Source organism: Sorex araneus, chromosome X (assembly GCF_027595985.1).
Source record: "Sorex araneus isolate mSorAra2 chromosome X, mSorAra2.pri, whole genome shotgun sequence".
In the NCBI taxonomy this organism is placed as follows: Eukaryota; Metazoa; Chordata; class Mammalia; order Eulipotyphla; family Soricidae; genus Sorex; species Sorex araneus.
Genome location: NC_073313.1, coordinates 105,257,199 through 105,277,090, shown reverse-complemented (window position 1 = coordinate 105,277,090; position 19,892 = coordinate 105,257,199). Strand labels below are relative to the sequence as shown.

The window sequence follows — 19,892 nt, the reverse complement described above, 5'->3', positions numbered from 1 at the left end:
ATGCTCTTATTTGTAGAGTGGTTATTGGGTCACAGAGCTTGCTCCTGGCTCTGTGCTTAGTGATCATTCTGCAGGTGTATGGGGAGCAAATGTGGTGCCAGTGATCACGTCTGGGTCAGCTCCATGTTAGACCTTATTGACCTTACTCATTCTCTGGTACCCGTTCTATTTTTAATTCTAGATTTTGCCATACATTCATATAAAATTCATTATGTTGATTTCAGCTCAGCTTCCAAATTACCAAGATCATTTGGAATTAGGATTCTGCCATATAACATAGCCATTTCCCCCACAATTAAGACATCCATAGATGTATTAAGCAAGACTTCTGTGCTTTAATCTAAATTGGAGATTCTTAGTCTTGCATTCAGTGAATCTGAAACTTCTGAATTGTGAATGACACTGTTTGTAAAAGTATTTTACTATGGAGAGGCCTCAAGAATTTACAGTGCATTTTCAAGGTGATTTATGACCTCATAAAAGGCGAAATACCGTTGATCCAGAGCTGGGGGTGTTGTTCAGTTTCATATAACACATACCTCATGTGTATGAGGCACTTTTTTCACTAGTTTCTATCCCTGGCACTGTCAAACACACACACCCCGAAAAAAACACTGATTGGACAATTCATTACTTCTTTTTACTTTTTAAATTGTTTATTTTTAATAATGAAGCATATACTTTAACTTAGGAGGAAGGAAAAGAGACATGACAATCTTGATTATTTCCATTGTCATTTTACATTTCCCAGAAAATATGATCTATAGTCCTTTATTTTTTTAATTTTTATTTTTAATGAATTACAAACTTTCAGTTACAGACTTACAAACTTTTGTGCTTACGTTTCAGTCATACAATGATCAAGTATCCATCCCTTAACCAGTGCCCATTCTCCACCACCAATGATTCTGGTATCCCTCCCACCACTCCCACCCCATTCCCCACCCCACCCCCACCCTTTTGCTGTCTCTCTCTCCTTATGGGTGTTGTGATTTTCAATAGAGGTATTGAATTGCCATCATTCGGTCTGTAGTCTACTTTCAGCATGCATCTCCCATCCCAAGCACACCCTCCAAGCACCCCATACTTGGTGGTCCCTTCTCTATCTGAGCTGTCTTTACCCCCTGCATGTGAGGCCGGCTTCCATGCTGTGGAGCAATCCTCCTGGTTTTCATCTCTACTATTCTTGGGTATGAGTCTCCCATTCTGTTACTTTATATTCCACAAATGAGTGCAATCTTTCTATGTCTGTCCCTCTCTTTCTGACTCACTTCACTTAACATGATACTTTCCATGCTGATCCATGTGTATACAAATTTCATGACCTCATCTTTTCTGACAACTGCATAGTATTCCATTGTATAGATGTACCAAAGTTTCTTTAATTCATCCACTTTTTAACAGAACTCTGTAAAACCACCAATAATGCATTTCTTCAACACCCATACATTAGAACAATGTTGGGATGTAGTTGTTGACTGTTTGTCTGTTTCCTTGTGATTTCCCTGTATCACAAATGGAAAAGGAAAATAACTTTTTGCTACTTGGACATCCTAATAATTGGAATACCATGATTTTATACTGCTTGTGTTTTAAGTATCTAAATATTAGGCCACTTTGTTTTTGGTTTGTGGGTCACATCCAGCTGTCACCTGTCTCTGCACTCACTCACTCCTTGCTATACCATTTTTGAGACCATAATTTTCCTTCCTTCATTCATCTGACATCATAAATATTTTGTCTGAATGAATTGAATTATAGATGATGTCTTCAGCCAATGGCTGAAAGTTAGTATATAAAAGATTTATAAGTAAAAGTTTTCCATCACTTCTTTTCCTGTCTCTGGACATGTGCAATAATATATATTTCAATCTATCCTAAACCTATAATGACTCTTCCCCAAAAAGCATTTAGGTATGATTACTATAGAAAGGGGTCATAGATTAAATAAATGCTCTACCTGAAAATCCGGATGTGATGTTAACAATTCATTATTTCACATAGATGGAGCCAGACAAAAAAATGTACTACCATTTGATTCCATTTATATTAAGGCCAAGAAAAGATAATATCTAATGATTGTAGTTGTCTAAAAATGGTTGCCTAAGTACAGGAAGATGAACTTTTTGAGATAATGGAGATACCCCTACTTAGATTGTAATAATTTAATTAGTGTGTGCATATGTCAAAGCTCATCAAATTGTAATAAGTGCAGTTTATTATGTGTAAAAATATGTCACTAAAGTGTTTATAAAAGATTTACCTTAGGAATTAATCACAGCCAGAGGGAGATAAACAGACTCAGAATAAGTCTTGTATAAAATAATCTCATATGTGGGATATAAAGAAACCTCATAGGGGAATACCAAATGTCTAAAAGACTAGACCAGGAGAACTGGTCTTCAGTAGAAAGCTTGGCACTGGGGCAGGGATGAGGAGGATAAGTTGAAGAACAGAACACTAGAACAATGGGGTAGGGAAAAATGCCTGCCACAGAGGCAGGCTGTGTAGGGTAGAGTGAAACTGGTGACACTGAAGTGTAGTGGGCATGGATGAAGGGATTGGTGTTAGAACAATATATTCCTGAAATTCAATCATAAATATCTTTGTAATTTTGTAATTCACAGTGATTCCATTTAATTTTTTTAAAAAATTACCTTAGGAGTCATTAGAATAAGATTTTATTGAGTATTATTTATTGAACCTTAAAAATTAAAAGTTTGATTACACAAAAACATCTACATGTGAAATTCTTCCAGTTGAACTTAACAGGTGAGGTCTGATGTGGGAGAAATATGATCAGTGGAAAAGCTTTTAAACAAGTGAAGAGATTGTGTCAATAAATTTTAGTTAATATTTTGCATTTATACAAGGATGGCATCTACTTATTAATGTAGAATATGTGAATATTACAAACAGTAAAAAATTCATTCAGATTGCCTGAAATGGAGGCTACCTGTTCACTTTTAAATGTCCTAGTCTGGCCCTTGCAAAGTAAATAACGTTAGACACAGAAACAGTGTGGTAGCCAATTCAAAATATGATTTTGAATCTAATTTTACATAATGGTGTATTGCATATCTTATTATAGGTGTATCACCTATGATACATACATTTTATATTCACTAACAGAAAACTGTATCTAGAATTGTTTGCTTTGAAAGTGTATTGTCATGCATTGAAAGTTTTACAAAGTTTCTGTACTAAGATGTAAGACAGTAGGTTAGTTCCTTGGAAACTCTAATATTATGTGAAACTTTTAGCTTTAATATCAGTTTTAAATGTTATGTACCACCTGATATATATACCTTGAGTATTTTTGAGCAAAATTTTCCAATCTTTAATAATGCTTATGAATTATTGTGAGCAATTGAAATTAACAGGGAAGGGGCCAGTGAGATGACTCCAGGGGTTGGAGTATAGGTTTTGCATGTGGAGCTCTGAGTTCAATCCCAGCACTGAATGGCTCTGTGAATACCACTGGGTGTGGGCCCCAAGCACCATGCCAGAAGTAACTCCCAAGCACTACTAGGTCTGAGTCAAAATCAAAGAAAAGTGAACATTGTATTCCTGAAACCCAAACATGAATAACTTTGTAATTTCACATAATTTTAAATGTTTTGAAAAGTTAAAAGAATTTTTTTTAAAGAAGAAAAATGAAAAAGAAAATTAGGGCTGGAAAGATAATGCTTGCCTTGCCTATTGCAACCTGAGTTTGATTCCCTGTGTAGTTCCCCTGGGCATTCAGGGAACAATCAATAGTAATCCCTAAGCATCTTCCCCAGTATGGCCCCAAACCCTCCCCAGCAAAAAAGAAAAAAATTACTATGAAAAATATTTAACCCAATTAATGTTACCTTTTCATGTGTGAGTGGGATGTAACAGAGTGACTGAAAATAGAGAAATAAAGTTTTTTTTGAACTATCACACAGGTGGTGTTTCAAAAACACTTTCAACTGAGTTAGAAACGACTTGTCTTGATATTAGTTGTGTGTTTATTTTAATACAATGGTAATAACTCTCTACTAATAATTAAGAACCCTCACATTTATTTAGTAATTATCTTACCCTCTTTATTTTTTAGTGATGGCAGGAGCACACTGTCAGAGGCAAGTAGGGGAGAAAATGGAGTCTGATTATGGAAACTGAAATCCCAGATACTGGTTTTGGTTCCTTAGTGATTAATTACTGCATTTGGCTACTTGGGCTTCCTGCCTATTGCTTATTTGCTCTCTTATCACCACCTTCAGCCTCGACTACAACCTCTGACTCCTAGTTGGGTTGTGGTTATGGTTGTGGTTGTGGCTATAGCTGTGGCTATGGCAGAGGTTCCAGCTCAGGCACAGGGACAGGCTCTGATCCTGCGGCAGGCTCTGAGGCAGAGGTAGGTGCAGGCTCACGACCTGACCCCATGATGGTATCAGGGCCAGTTTCATGGGCAGGTAGCGTAGTTGCTTCTACTGGGGCAGCATCTTCATTAAGCATTGCCTCAGACTCTGTATTTTGGTTTGTCTTTGTCATTGGCCTACAGGAAGAAGACAGACCCAACAGAGAACAAGTTAGGAAAATATTGACTTTGAAAATTCTTGTGAATCCATAGGCTCTGTAGCTTGTTACCATTGGTTCCAGTTGGTTTAGCACCTTTGTAATTCCTGATACTTCGTTTTACTGTTAGACCTCGGGTTTCTTTTTTATGTGTTGAAATGTTAGGTCTGAACAATATAATGAGAGTCTAAGAGATGAGCCAGTGTTTTTTAAAAAAGGAAAACTGAAAATATGAATAAGTCTAAGGGCCAAACTTGTGGATCAAGTGCCTCTCAAGGCTGCATTTAGCACAACAAGCACAATACACCCCCCTGAATGGTCCACATAGTTGTAGACATAGATGAACAAAGAAGAGTGAGATACATAAAGGGCATGAATGACCAGGGCATGGTCACATTCTAACCACATTCTGACTTCCCTGGGTCCCACACACCTTGTGTACTCCTGAGTTTCAAAATAAATAAAAAGTTTTAAAAGTGACAAAATGTCAAAAGTGACAGAAAGACAAGAATATTATCAGGGATCTAGCAAAACATATTTTATACCTAAGGTAGCTGCTGTCACTGTCACTGTCACTGTCATCCCATTGCTCATTGATTTGCTCGAGCGGGCACCAGTAACGTGTCCATTGTGAGACTTGCTGTTATTGACATATCAAATACGCCACGGGTAGTTTGCCAGGCTCTGCCATGCGGGCGAGATATTCTCGGTAGCTTGCCGGGCTCTCCGAGAGGGGCATAGGAATTGAACCTGGGTCGGCCGCATGAAAGGCAAACGCCCTACCACTGTGCTATTGCTCCAGCCCAAGTTAGTTGCTATGAAAGATAATAATTTGATATATATAAAGTGCTCAGAACAAACTGGTGCAAGGTGCATTCAAGGATAAAATTACATAAATGATGGTAGTCATCATTGTTCTGATATTAAATAAGTGAAAGTAGAAGATGGTGAGAGATAACTCCAGTATCTTAATTGAAAGTTAAGAACAGACTGGCAGCGATTTGTCTGAGAAAATTTCTTCATTCAAATAAGAACAACAAAACAAGATCTTACTCAAGTTCTGTGGCAGGGTTGATATTTCTCTTCTTTTCTGTCCCCTTTGCTTTTTTTGCTTTGCGCATTGCGAAGCACAGAACAGAGATGATAATAGTAGCACCTACCAGGGTTCCCACCAAGGCACCAACAATAATTATAACTTCTGGATCTAGAGGATACAAACAACTGGTTAGTAAGGTGGAATATACTTGTTTTCTCTTGTACAAATGCATTTGTGACCAATGAATCATAGTTGAAGTGTGCATATAATAGAAAATCGCTTGCTTAGCTGGAAGAATGAAACTTCTAGAATTCTTTCAGTTGGACAAGAAAGCTGACTGATATATTCACACTTATTTATTCATATTCACACACCTAAAGGGGAAAAGTGCTAATAGGGGGATACAAGTTTCTTTCAAAATGGGGATTAGAGTCTATACTGCACATTTGCTTGATTGTTGAGAGAGACTATAAAGATCCCAAATCTGATGACCAAAGAAATTATGTGTTATAGATAGGAACATATAACCAGACTTTTCCAGAGCAGATGTGAAGTAGGGTTCCTAAAATCTAATGTCCAACAACAGTCTAAGCATCCTGGCCTCTGGAAAGGACATGTTATTTGCATGTATCAGGTATTTGATTCATTAGACCATCTATGGAAAACTCCAGCTAAAAATCAGACCTTCAAGAGACAATGTCTAGATTCCAGGGGGGCCCATCACCATTTGTCTCCCCTCTAACAGAGATGGAGATCTTATATTCTAAGACAGAATCCTGCTGAGTTGCCTGATAATGAATACATGTGATAAGTTAGAAAGTCAGAACAGTTCCTCTAGGTTCCTATAACACACACACACACACACACACACACACACACACATACACACACAGACACCAGCAACCCCTTTTCTACTACTTTCTACCTCGGAGTCTCATCACCAAAAGCAACCACTCAACTTTTAAAAAATGTTCTGGCATTTTTCTTCTTGTTTCTGTTACACAAGAATAGAATGTTCTAAAACATCCTGCCCTTTTCCAATTTGGGCCATTTTCTATTAACCTCTGTCGTTCCTGATACTCTGCCAGAAAACTTAGCTCTAGAAGCTGAATGTTTAACTCACATTATTTCTCTTGCACCCTGCCACTTTCTCCTAATATAGTTGAGCCAAAGTTGCAGTTAAATCAAAGTTTTGCAGTATTGTCTGTGGAAATATTGTCCACAGCTGCAGAACATCATATATCATGATTCTTTTACAACACTTAGAATATTTCCCTGAGATTGACAATTCCTCATTAATTTTATTTTTCATGCATTATTACTACTCCCTTATGTTTCTTATAAAATTGTTCAACTACTTTCAACAGATACAAATACATGAAATAATCTCTAGTTTCTTATGGGTTTTTTACCTTGAGGCATCCCCTCTGGAATTCTCTATCCTCTCCTCCCAGCATCAACTTGTCCAAGTTGATCTCCTTAGCCTCCTGCTTCACTATCATATTTCAGCCTCCTTTTACCTTTATCCCAATTTCATAGATAAACTTTTCAAGTTTCTTCATTCTCCAGCTCAAATGGCATCCAGTTGATAATGACCCTAGTTCTATAAGCATATTCATTGCTTCTTTTTTAACTTCTTATTAGTGAATTACTGTGAGATATAGTTACAGACTTACAAACTTTCGTGTTTGCATTTCAGTTATACAGTTGTCGAGTGCCCATCCCTCCACCAGTGCCCATTTTCCACCACCAATGGTCCCAGCATCCCTCCTACCACCCCCACCCCATCTTCCTCCCACCCCACCCTGCCTCTGTGGCAGGGCATTCCCTTTTACTCTCTCTCCCCTTTTGAGTGTTGTGGTTTGCAGCAGAGGTATTGAGTGGCCATCATTGCTGTCCTACAGACTCTGTGGAAACCTGTATTCTAGAGTCCCTTTAGATCAATTGTGAGTTCTTTGGATGTAAGGTACATACATTATTCATCCCTCAATCAAAAAGGAAAGCCCCTGGCATATAGTAGATTCTCAGTATTTGAGTAAGAAAGGCAAGATGTCAGGGAAGGAAGAAAATAAGGAAGAAAATAAGAAAATAAGGAAAAAAATAAGCGAGGCATCATTGGATTTGAAAGGAAAGAAGAATTTGAAAGGAAGGAAGGTTTAGGTACAAATCTTATGAATATATACATTTGTGGCATGACTACCACTGGAAGGGCAAAGGGGATTTGGAAAGAGCTAGAGAAAAATAACAGAAATGATCAAGGGTTTGGCAATACAATCAGGCCACAGAAAAGGACTAACCAAAAAATTAAAACCATGAGACATGCTATGGGAATTAAGGAGTAACCTAAGTTTTGGAAAAAATGTGTAATTCAAGACAAATGAAGGAAGCCCAGCTTCATGGCAAAATAATGAGCCAATGAAAGCAGCCACCTTCAATATGATACATATTCAGACAGCAGAGTCCAAAGTAACAGAAAATCTTATATCAAATTTAACAACAGTGTCAATTTAATATGACATAGATTACATGATGTTAAGTATTATTTAATGGTCCTTAAAAGATGTGGCAATATAGGGCTGGAGCTATAGCACAGGGGTAGGGCGTTTGCCTTGCACGTGGCCAACCCGGGTTCAAATCCCAGCATCACATATGGTCCCCTGAGCACCACCAGGAGTAATTCCTGAGTGCAGAGCCAGGAGTAACTCTTGTGCATTGCTGGGTGTGACCCAAAAATTAAAAAAAAAATAAAGATGTGGCACGATATTTCTATAAGATAGTGCCCTGGATTGAAATAATCTGATCATTTCAAGTCTTTAAGTCTATGCTTAAAAAGTAGCTAACTAACTTTGAACCAGAAGATTAAGGTTTAGAGATATCTGGGCTCTGCCAGTTAGCAATCAGATGACCTTGGTGAAAGTCACTTACTTCCCTGATTGTTGGTTTCCTTTGTAGTAAAAGGAAGCTAAAATATATACTACCTTCTAGATAGAATGGTTGGAGGATTAACTGAGATGATTAGCAGTCACAGTACCCAGCTAAATGACACATAATTTGTGTTCCAAAAATATTAGCTACTGTGAATATAGATGTGAGAGATTTGCTGCTGCTGTTGGCAGATCTTGACAAATTAAGAATGGAAAAATGTGTGAGTTCATGTTTGACAAACATGACTACAGTTTCACCTGGATACACCAACAGCAATTCAGCCTGGCCATTATTTTACTTATTGAATCATAATGCATATTTTATTGATATTTTGTGAAGAGTAAAAAGATGGATTTATTAAGCAACTTAGGGCATTGTGAACAATGTATTAAGTATTATGTCAGCATTAGATTTAAAGATAGCTATGCACATCAACCTAGAACTCAATCACAACAATACCCAGAAAGACATGAAAGATTCATTGGGAATCCTTAACTAATTTCGTCTATTGGCACACCCAGGACACCATAAAGAAGTGGTTAAAGTTTGATGCTTAACTCACGTGAAGAAGTTAGATCGATTTCACAGGAACTATTGCCAAGGACGTTGACAGCAGTACACTGATAGTAACCTTCTTCAAACTTAGTCAGATTTCCAATAACCAAAATCCCGGTAGCTGCATCTGTCAAAACCAGGAAATAGTTTGCTGAAATCTCTTATAGATACAGATCATGTCCATATCAAATCAATGTCCACAATCTACTACCTCACAGAAGCATTCCTTTGAGATGTCCAAATCTGATTAGACCCTTTGATTCTGTTCCAAAAGTAGTCCTTCAGGGACTATACCTATTAACTACTAACTTCTACCTCTAAGCCAAAAATGGGTTTGATTTCTAAAAGCCATAAGGAAGACCAGAAATCATGCTGAGCACAATAATTGTGTTGAGAGACATTTTTTTTTCACATCTCCTTCCAAAAAATGTAGAAGATTGAACCCTGAAGATGAGCACTTACTGTCAGCAAATCACATCTATCAGCTCTTGCTTACATCTATACTTACTAAAACCTTCTTTTACTGGAACTTTGTCACTTCCTTCAACTTTATGCCAGTAGTACAGAGGTGAGGGCGTCCCAAGCACTGAGCTGCAAGAAAGAGCTATAGAATGACCAGCTTCAGGTATTCCTTGAATTCTGCAAGACGGCTTAGAAGGTTTAACTGAAAGACAATGACAAAGAATGAAAATCCTGCTGGATGAATGACAAATTGCAGTCACTTCCTTACTTTATACAAAACTATTTTTTAAGTATCAAATTTGATTTGACAGTTTGCTGTTATTACCACCAGGTGGCAGTAAAACACTTCAGGTGCAAGGGCATCACAGTCATCAGGATATTAAGATTCTAAAGGCATCTCTCTCTGCTTTCTCCTCTAGATTCATAACCATGAACTTCCACATTGTGTCTTAAAATACGCTTTTATTAAAACAGCCACATGTATGCAAATATAAGACTATTAAGAACAAAGTTTATACCTTTGTGGTAAATTTTTAAAGGAAGATAGAGCCCTTATATGATTTGACATAGCCTATTTATTCTTCTATAAGGGCTATTTAAATAACGCCATATTTTAATTTTATGAAATATTGTGGGAAATATATTTTAAGAGGTGATATGGAATGCTGAGGGTTTGGATTTTCCTGTGTTCCTCAGTGCAGGAAGCACATGGTGGTGAGCACAACACTTAGCTCTCTCTCTCTCTTTTAAATTGAATCACGTGAAATACACAGTTGCAAAGTTGGTCATGCTTGGGTTTCAGCCATATAATGTTCCAACACCCCAATTCCCTCCTGCCACCCCCACCCCGGTCTGCTGTATGGCAGACACATTTCTTTTTCTCCTCCTCCTTGTCCTCCTCATTCTCCTCCTTGTCTACCTCCTTACCACCTCCTCCTCCTATTCTCCCTTCTCTCTCTTTCTCTCCCACTCTCTCTTTCCTTTGGGGCATTATGGTTTGCAATACAGATATGGAAAGGTTATCATATACATCCCTTTACATACTTTCAGCACTCCGTTCTTGTCCAGAATGATTATTTCTGACTGTCATTGTCATAGTGGTTCTTTCTCTGTCATAAATGCCCTCCCTCCACCACTTGTGGCAAGTTTCCAACTGTGGACCAGTCCTGCTGCCCCTAGTTCTACTGTCCTTGGGTATTATTCTCATACTGTGTTTTTTATATCACACAAATGAACAGCGCTTAAATTTTTATTCATCCTTCACTCCACAAGCATTCGCTTGAATACTTTCTGTATTCCTGCCTCTGATATAAGCACCAGAAATTCAAAATTTACTGACAAAATTCTGGAAAGAGAACAAAGAGAGTGAAAGACAACGCTAGAGCTTTCGGGGCTTTGTATTTTATGTATTTTTTTATTGAGAGAGGATCATGGAAGGACTTTAAGTAAGATATTTTAGTCAAATTTTCTTCAATTTTCTTCATCAACCCCAGGGTCTCACACATGCAAGTCAAGCACTATAAAACTTAGATACATCCCCAACCCCTCAGTAGTTTGTTTCAAATTTTCAGGGGCGTAATTTTTACCCCAGGGGGAAAACTGAACCAAGAGAAAGGAACAGACAGAGCATCTGAATCAAGAGAGAGGAAGAGAAGACTCAGAAGGTATTATGGAAGTATAATCACTAGAGATTTGGTAACCAACTGGATAAATATGCTGTATGAATAAGAGAGTGGGGTCAAAGAAGATGATTCTCAGAGTTCTGATTTCTATAGCTAGGTATATGATCTTTTTTTTAACCCCTGTAACAAAGTCTACATGAGGAGGAGGAGGAATAAGTTTTAACAGAAGGAGTAAAGAAGGAGCAATGAGGAAGCCTGTTTGGGACCTACTAAATGCTGTTTATTAACACATCATTGAAGAAATTTTATGAAAAACAGAGTCTGTAACTCCTCACTCATCTTTTCTGCTCACTGATGATTCTAACCATCATTTCACATACAGAAAATGATCTGTTATAAGATTTTCCAACTCACCTTGATCATTTAATTTAGAAATGAATCCCTCCACTGTTAGAATAAGTTATTTAATGTGGCTAGGGCTAGTTATACCTTAAAAACTCTAAATTGCCAAGCACTTAGGAGCACAGCTCTGTAATCACACAGAATATTGGATTCAAAACACTCCCCTAGAGGTGTTTAGATAAATAATATGACATAGCCAAACCTCAGTTGACTAGTCTATAAAATGGGAATAATAGATTATCTCACTATGTATAACACAAATACAGAGCCTTACACATGGAATTTTTGTTGGCACATGTATTAAGGCTTGTTAAATGAATACATGCATAAATGCATGCATGGGATTGATGACTGTTATTGAGCGATGAAGTATCTTAGAAAGATGTATTACTATGAAGAGCTATCTTAGCCTCTCTTACACACCTACCCCCACACCAGATCACAGCCCTTAGTCCAAGCAAAAAGAATGGGCACAGTAAAAAGAAAGAGAGAGAAAGAGAGAACAAGAGATAGAAAGAAGAAAAGTTCCTGCCATAGAGGCAGGAGGGGGGGTACGGGGGATGCTGGGAGGGGAAAAAGGGGACTTTGGTAGTGGGAAAAATACACTGATGAATGGATAGGTGTTGGAACATTGTATGACTGACACCCAATCATAAACAACTTTGTAATTGTGTCTCATGGTGATTCAATAAAAATTGAAATAATACAAAAGAATGGGCACTAGTGTATTCAATAAAATTTGAAAATTGGCAAAAAGCAAGTTTCTTTGTTTGGGGGTGACATTCAGCATAATTCAGGCAGGACCACTCCCAGTTGGTGCTTAAAGTTGTTCCTAATGATGCTGGGGGAGCCATATGGTGCTGGGGACTGAATATGGGCATTGTACATACTAAGCATGTTCTTCAGCCCTTTATGCTATATATCCCCCCAATTACCCTCCAAAACTTTTAGAGAAAATTGCCAGTATTTCACAGTTAACTGGAAACATAAATGCACACCTTTGTTTTTATCCACATTAATAAAAGTATATCTTAATTAAATGTTAAAACACCATTGTTCACTGCAAGCACAAGATCTAAATTGTAACAACCAAGCTTTAAATTTCAGGTCTTTAAAGTTACCAAACAAATAAGGAAACCAACAGATACTTCTTCCTTTTATCCTACTTGTATCCTGTATGTCTAAGGACGTCATAACATATAAATTATTACAGAAACATTTTCCTCAAGAAATCAAAATTACTGATCTAAATTTGCTCTTAAAAACCAGCTCTTGGTTGACCTTCTTTCTTCTTGGTGGTAGTATGTGTGTGGCAGAACTCCCAGTAAATTATTGGTTCATTTTTGGCATCAACATGACAAAAAGCCAGCCCAGACAACTTTTAATATTTCCCCTCGGCTTGAACCTTGTTACTCAGTTACCGCTTTAATATGATACTCAATTATCAAGTCACTGAGTTGAGCTCAATCTTCCTTTCCTGTGATGAATGTACTAAACATGAGAGGACCAATGATTAGATTAGTTCCTTGTGGGTTACTTAAAAGTGGGAGAACCTTTAGCTCAACTGGGTAGTCAGTGAGTGTTGGCATCCTTTTCATAAGTGAGCAGGCACTAGAAACTCCATCTTATTATCCAAAGAATTTCTACATCGTTTGTTCATCCCTTGATTCTTCCTTCCTCCAGATATTAAGAAATGTTCCTGTAAATTGTGTTTAGTATTAAACTAGGAGCCAATCACAGAAAAGAGGAAAAGAAGAAACAACAGATGTCTATTCCCTGATGGCATCTTCTCAAAGGCCAGTGTTGCACAGCGGTGTTATCTTGTTTTACAAAGATCAGGGCAGCATGCCCTATGACTTCATCAGACCCCTAAGGTCAGAAAGATGCTGCCTGGCTGCACCCCTTTCTGCAACCAGTCCATCTCCAACCCTTTTCTGCTTTTGTCTATTTCCTCCACTAGTCCTTCAGACGCCCCCAAGACTCAGCCTGAAAGTCACATGGATTTTTTTTTTTGATAGTAACTCTCTGGTTTGAGGTTGATGGCAACTAAATAAATTTGTTTTTCTCTCACCACCCTTGTCTCTTGAGAGTTTGTTTGTCTTGGAGTAGGAAGAACTGAACCTTGAATTCATTAATGCTTTTGCCCTTCTCTGTAGTACTTCCGAACGTCATTAGACAAGACTTGCTAGGTCTACACACAGGACAGAAATTGCCATTGTCCTTTCAGTCATTTGAAGGAACCCAGACATGGTCCAAACTGTGAACTCCCTTCAGAGCAGAAGACCATGCCTCTATCGTTTTAAACCTCATGGCTTCAGACAGAAAGTCTACAATAAATGCTGCACAAATGACAACTCTAATTCACTGTAAGAGCAGATCTGACTTGCCAAATGCTGCATAATGAATATATATATAAATAAATTCTCTGACTTAGCATGTGATCCTTTTCCTAATTAACTTTTTTTTTGTACTTTGGGCCACACTCAGTTGTGCTCAGACCTTACTCTCAGCTTTTTGATAAGAGATTACTCATTGTGGTACTTGGAGGTACCATACATTGTTCCAGGGATCAAACTCCCAGGTCAGTATATACATGGCAGGCAAACACCTTATTTTCTGTACTATCTCTGAACCAAACATCAACATTTTTAGAGACTTTCTTGCATTTATTTCAGGAGTGATGTAACAGCAGGAATGGTGACAGGCTTAGGAGAGGTAATAAATTGTTAGTTTCCCCTCTCGGATTCCTCCCACTGTCTCTGATTGGAAGTTCCCTCTAAAAAGAGTTGCTGGTTCAGTGGGACTTTGTGTTGTTGCATCTGTTCTCACTCCTTCAGAGATGGGGATCCCCGGAGATTGGGTCATCTATTTCTGTCTTTCTTCTTCTTGGCAGCTCTTTTGGGTTGGCAACTGTCTCAACATATTTTATGAGTCATTTCTCAGTATTACTGTATGATTTGGGTGGGTGTGGTGTCTGCTTCCCTTATACGAATAGGGAGCAGGGAGGATATTTACCCTGGGACTGAACTAGCACCAGAAGTTACTGCCCTGGTTCATTCAGTGTCCTAAGTTGCTCCTTGCTCCCATCCCCAAAAAAGAAAACAGAAAAAAATTGCCATACCCAATACACTGACGTTGAGAATGCCTTGATTTTTGCCGCTGAAGTCTGGAGGGTTGTTAACATCACAAATATAAATGCCACTGTCTGATGGTTGCATTTGTGAAATAGTTATGGATGCATTGTTAGGGTCCTTAGATCCTATAATTCGACCTTTAAATTGTCCAATGGCTGCAGCTTGCCCACCTTCAGAATAGTAAATCTAGGGAAGACAAACAAGACAGAAAATGAGAATTAGAAAGTTTCCAGTGTTGTTTTGGGCCCTCAGGGTATATTCCCAGAAGTGATACTGCTAGGTCATATTGAACCTCAATTTCTAGTATTTTTTTTAGGAAAGCGTGTATTGTTTTTCAGAAACACTAGACCAGTTGGTATCACCACCAACAATGGAGAGTCCCTTTCTGCCCACATGCATGCCAGCACTGGTCCTTGTTCTTTTTGATGTGTGACAGCCTCTCATGTAAGATGATAACTCATTGTTGGTTTGATTTACTTCTCCTTATGGGTAGTAATGTAGAGCATTTTTTCTCATGTGCCTATTGGCCATTTGTATTTCTTCTTTAAGGAAGCTCTGTTCATTACTTTTTCCCATTTTTGATGGGGTTGGAATTTTTTTCTTGTAAAGTTTTACCAATGCCTTACATGTCTTTGATATTAACCCCATTGTCAGATAGGTATCGTGTAAATAAATTTTCCCATTCATGAGCATTCTTTGTGTCTTGGTAACCATTTCTCGAGGTGCAGAAGCTTCTTAGTTTAATATAGTTCTATTCATTTATCTTTCCTTCTACTTGCTTGGTCAGTGGTGTTTCATCATTGAACATGCCTTTAGCTTCAAGTATTTTCCTCCATGTATTTTATAGATTCAGGTCTGATATTGAGGTATTTAATGCATTTTGATCTGACATTTTGCCTGGCATTAGAAAGAGGCCTGACATCTCTGTCTATTGCAGCACTATTCACAATAGCCAGGATCTAGAAACAACCCAAGTGCCCAAGAACAAATGAATGAATGAAGAAATTGTCTGCACGATGAAACATCTACACAATGGAATACTATGCAGCCACCAGGAAAAATAAATTCTTGAAATTCACTTATAAATGGGTGGACATGGAGTGTATCATGCTAAGTTAAATGAGTCAGAAGTACAGGAACATACATAGAATGGTTTTACTCATATGTGAGATATTTTTCAAAAATGTAGTATGAGACTAATGCCTAAGGACAGTAGAAGCATGACCAGGAGGAGTTGTACAGGATTGAAAGCTTTACTTGAATGATGGGAATAGAGGGCAGTTGGAATAGAGAAGGGACCACTATGACAATTATAGTTGTAAATGATCATTCTGGATAAGAACTGAGTGCTGAAAAGTAGGTAAAGTGATTTATATGATAAACTTTCAGTACCTTTATTGCAAACCATACTACTCAACAGTAGAGAGAAAAAGAGGAGAGAGAGAGGGGGAGAAAAAAATGCCTTCCATAGCCATAGAGGCAGAATGGAGTGGGATGGGCTCAGGAGGAAGGGAAACCGGGGGCATTGGTTGTGGGAAATGTACACTGGAGAAAGGACGGGTCTTTGAACATTGTATGACTGAACAGCTGCACACACTCTTACCTCCTTTGTGTGATGTTTTTTTTTGCTTTTTGGGTCACACCTGGTGATGCACAGGGGTTACTCCTGGCTCTGCACTCAGGAACCACCCCTGGCCATGCTCAGGGGACCATATGGGGTGCTGGGAATCGAACCCGGGTCGTAAGGCAAATGCCCTACCTGCTGTGCTATCGCTCCAGCCCTCTGTGTGATGTTTTTAAAGCAGGGCTGGTGTGCCTATATTTCAGCTGGTCGGCTGTTGGTGCTTATTGCATTCAATTCTGAAGTATAGGTTAGGGGATACTCACCCACTGATTCTGCTTAGATGAAACTTTTGGATGGTAATCTTAAACCATTCATACCTTGTCTATACAATTTTATCAGTGCGAGAACACCTGCTTTGTTTTGCAGGAAGCCATAGATTCAATCCCCAGCATGCAATAAATTTAAGTTTGAATTTAGTTTACCAGAGGAACTCTCGGGAGTATCTGGTCTCATGGAAAGACAGAAAATCCATGCTCCTTTCATATAGACATACTTCTCTCGATAAGGAAAAAAAAGACAGATCGGATTTGGATCCATCCTGTTCTCTATTAATTAGAAAGATTGGTAGGCCACACCCAAGCAGTGCTTAAGCTTACTCCTGACTCTATGCTCATGGATCACTTCTAGTGAGGCTTGGGGAATAACTTGTGGTTCACATGCAAGACAAGTGCTATAACCTCTGTCCTATTTCTCCAGAAACCTGTTATTTAAATGGCTATTACAGTGTGGGAATGACGACTGGTCCAGCCTTTCTGGAAAACAATATGGACAGTCCTTCAAAAACTAGAAATTGAGCTTCCATATGACCCCACAATACCACTTCTGGGAATATATCCCGAGGATGCAAAAAGCACAGTAGAAATGACATCTGTAGCTATATGTTCATTGCAGCAGTGTTCACAATAGCCAAAATATGGAAACAACCCAAGTGACCCAAGTGCCTAGAACAGATGACTGGTTAAAGAACATTTGGTACATCTACACAATGGAATACTATGCAATTATTAGGATAGATGAAGTCATGAAATTTGCTTATAAATGGATAGACATGGAGAGTATCATGCTAAGTGAAATGAATCAAAAAGAGAGGGAGAGACATAGAAGGACTGCACTCATTTGTGGAGCATAGAATAAAATCACATTAGGCTGACACCCAAGAACAGTAGATAGATACATGGGCCAGGAGGATTGCCTCATAGCTGGAAGACTGCTTCATGAGCAGAGGGGAGAAGGCAGATGGAATAGAGAAGGGAGCACTAAGAAAATGATGGCTGGAGGAATCAGTCAGGATGGAAGATGTGTGCTGAAAGTAGATAATGTAACAAACATGATGACCTCTCAGTGTCTGTGTTGCAAGCCATAATGCCCCAAAGTAGAGAGAGAGTATGAGGAATATTGTCTGCCATGGAGTCAGGAGGAGGGTGGGAAAGAGGGGGTCTACCGGGGATATTGGTGGTGGGTAATGTTCACTGGTGGAAGGATGGGTGTTTGATCATTTTGTGATTATAACCCACACATGAAAGTTTGTAACTATCTCACGGCGATTCAATAAAATTTTTTAAAAGGCTATTACAGGGGTTGGAGCAATAGCACACAGGTGGGGCATTTGCCTTGCATGCAGCCAACCGAGGTTTGATTCCCAGCATCCCATATGGTCCCCTGAGCACCGCCAGGGTTAATTCCTGAGTGCAGAGCCAGGAGTAACCCCTGTGCATCACCAGTTGTGACTCATAAAGCAAAAAAACGGTTATTACAGAAAATTATTTTATTCCATCCCCTCATAGTGACTGTTTGAAAATGAAACAAAGTAATATGGTAGAGACAAGGAAATGGGGCTGAATTGATAATGTAGTGGATAGGACAGCTTGTCTTCCATGTGGTGGTTTGATCCCTGGTACTTGAATTGGATCTCTGAGCATCCTTGGAGTGATCCCTGAATGTAGAGCCAGGATTAAGGCTTGAGTACTAATGGATATTCCCCTCCCCCTCAAAACCTCAAACAACAATAACAACCAAAAAGAGTCAAAGAAGTTCTTAGTCAATGGTAGCTACTACATTTCTTCCCATGTAGCAGAGGGAAGAACTACAGTTATTTTATTTAGACCAATAATGGAAGTCAAACCCAGAGAGATTGGAAGATTTAGCAAAAGACAGTGTAGCTTACTACACTTAAGAAAGATATCAATAGGGATCTAAAGAACATCATGTTTTGGACTAGGCAGATGGTACAAACAGCTAGAATTCATACTTTGTATGTGGGAGCCATGGATTCAATATCCAGTACTGATATTGCTTCTGAGCACTAGCAAGTGTGGCTCCAAAAAAAAAAAACCCATGTGATGTTTAAATAATTATAGTAACTGTGGGAGCAGCATACTATGGCACAGAGAGGCCTGGAATGGAAGTTAGAAGACCTGGGTTTTAGCCTGCTTTGATATTTGTGACACAGGAAAGGGAGGCAGCTATGGTTATGCTTCCGTGGTAACCTACATTGTGATAAGAAAAAACCTCTTACAATGTCTTCTACTTTTACTTTTCACATTTGACCATGCATCCCAAAGTATGATATATTTTCCCCCAAGTATAGGTATTGATTTTAGGTGTACATGAATTAAAACTTAAAATGTTCCATGTCTATTAGAAAAATATATCTCTCATATCAAATCTGTGACTTCATGAATAGAGTGAGACTAATGTAGTTATTTAAGGCTTTAAAAAGTCATTTAAATAAAGGAAGCACTGTAGCACTATAGCACCGTCATCCCATTGTTCATCGATTTGCTTGAGTGGGCACCAGTAACGTCTCCATTGTGAGACTTGTTCTTACTGTTTTTGGCATATCGCATATGCCACGGGTAGCTTGCCAGGCTCTACTGTGTGGGCAGGATACTCTCGGTAGCTTGCCGGGCTCTCCGAGAGGGATGGAGGAATCAAACTCTTGTCACTGTCACTGTCACTGTCATCCCATTGCTCATTGATTTGCTCGAGCAGGCACCAGTAATGTCTCCATTGTGAGACTTGTTGTTACTGATTTTGGCATATCAAATACACGATGGGTAGCTTGCCAGGCTCTGATGTGCGGACGAAATACTCTCGGTAGCTTGCCGGGCTCTCCGAGAGGGGCAGAGGAATCAAACCCGGGTCGGCCACGTGCACGGCAAATGCCCTACCCGCTGCACTATCGCTCCAGCCCTCGAACTCTTGTAAATAAAGGGGGGAAAATAATTAAATAATTATTGATGCTGGTGATACATAGATATGACAAAAATCATAAAGATGATACAGGAATGGATGACTGAAGCCTCGGACTCACTAGATTAGAGATGATCCTTTCATAGTCCAATCTATGTACATACTTTGTTTCATATAAATGTGTGTAATTCAAATGATTATTGTGTAATTCACTTATTGCTATTTAAACAACTGGTTGACCAGAAAATATGTTCTGTTTCATGTAGAAAGCTAATATAGCTCTCAACTAAAAAGTTTGAGGGGAATGGGGCTCAAAGAGCTTATCAAAGGAAAGGCAATTTGTCTCTCTCCCTAACTCTATAACATCTGCTAGTTTTCTTTCCTCCCCCGGATGA

The 19,892-nt window shown here is 38.8% G+C and overlaps 1 protein-coding gene across 1 annotated transcript in view; it reads right to left on the bottom strand.

The window, feature by feature from the left end:
* Positions 1 to 4,317: 4,317 nt before the first annotated feature.
* VSIG1 (V-set and immunoglobulin domain containing 1) overlaps positions 4,318 to 19,892 on the bottom strand; it is a 90,831-nt gene continuing 75,256 nt past the window's right edge. Inside the window, exons 4-8 of the mRNA XM_055121135.1 lie at positions 14,669 to 14,867; positions 9,570 to 9,725; positions 9,069 to 9,188; positions 5,599 to 5,749; positions 4,318 to 4,525 (exon numbers count right to left, since the gene is read on the bottom strand). Coding sequence (XP_054977110.1) covers positions 4,318 to 4,525; positions 5,599 to 5,749; positions 9,069 to 9,188; positions 9,570 to 9,725; positions 14,669 to 14,867 — 834 coding nt within the window. The remainder of the gene's footprint in view (positions 4,526 to 5,598; positions 5,750 to 9,068; positions 9,189 to 9,569; positions 9,726 to 14,668; positions 14,868 to 19,892) is intronic.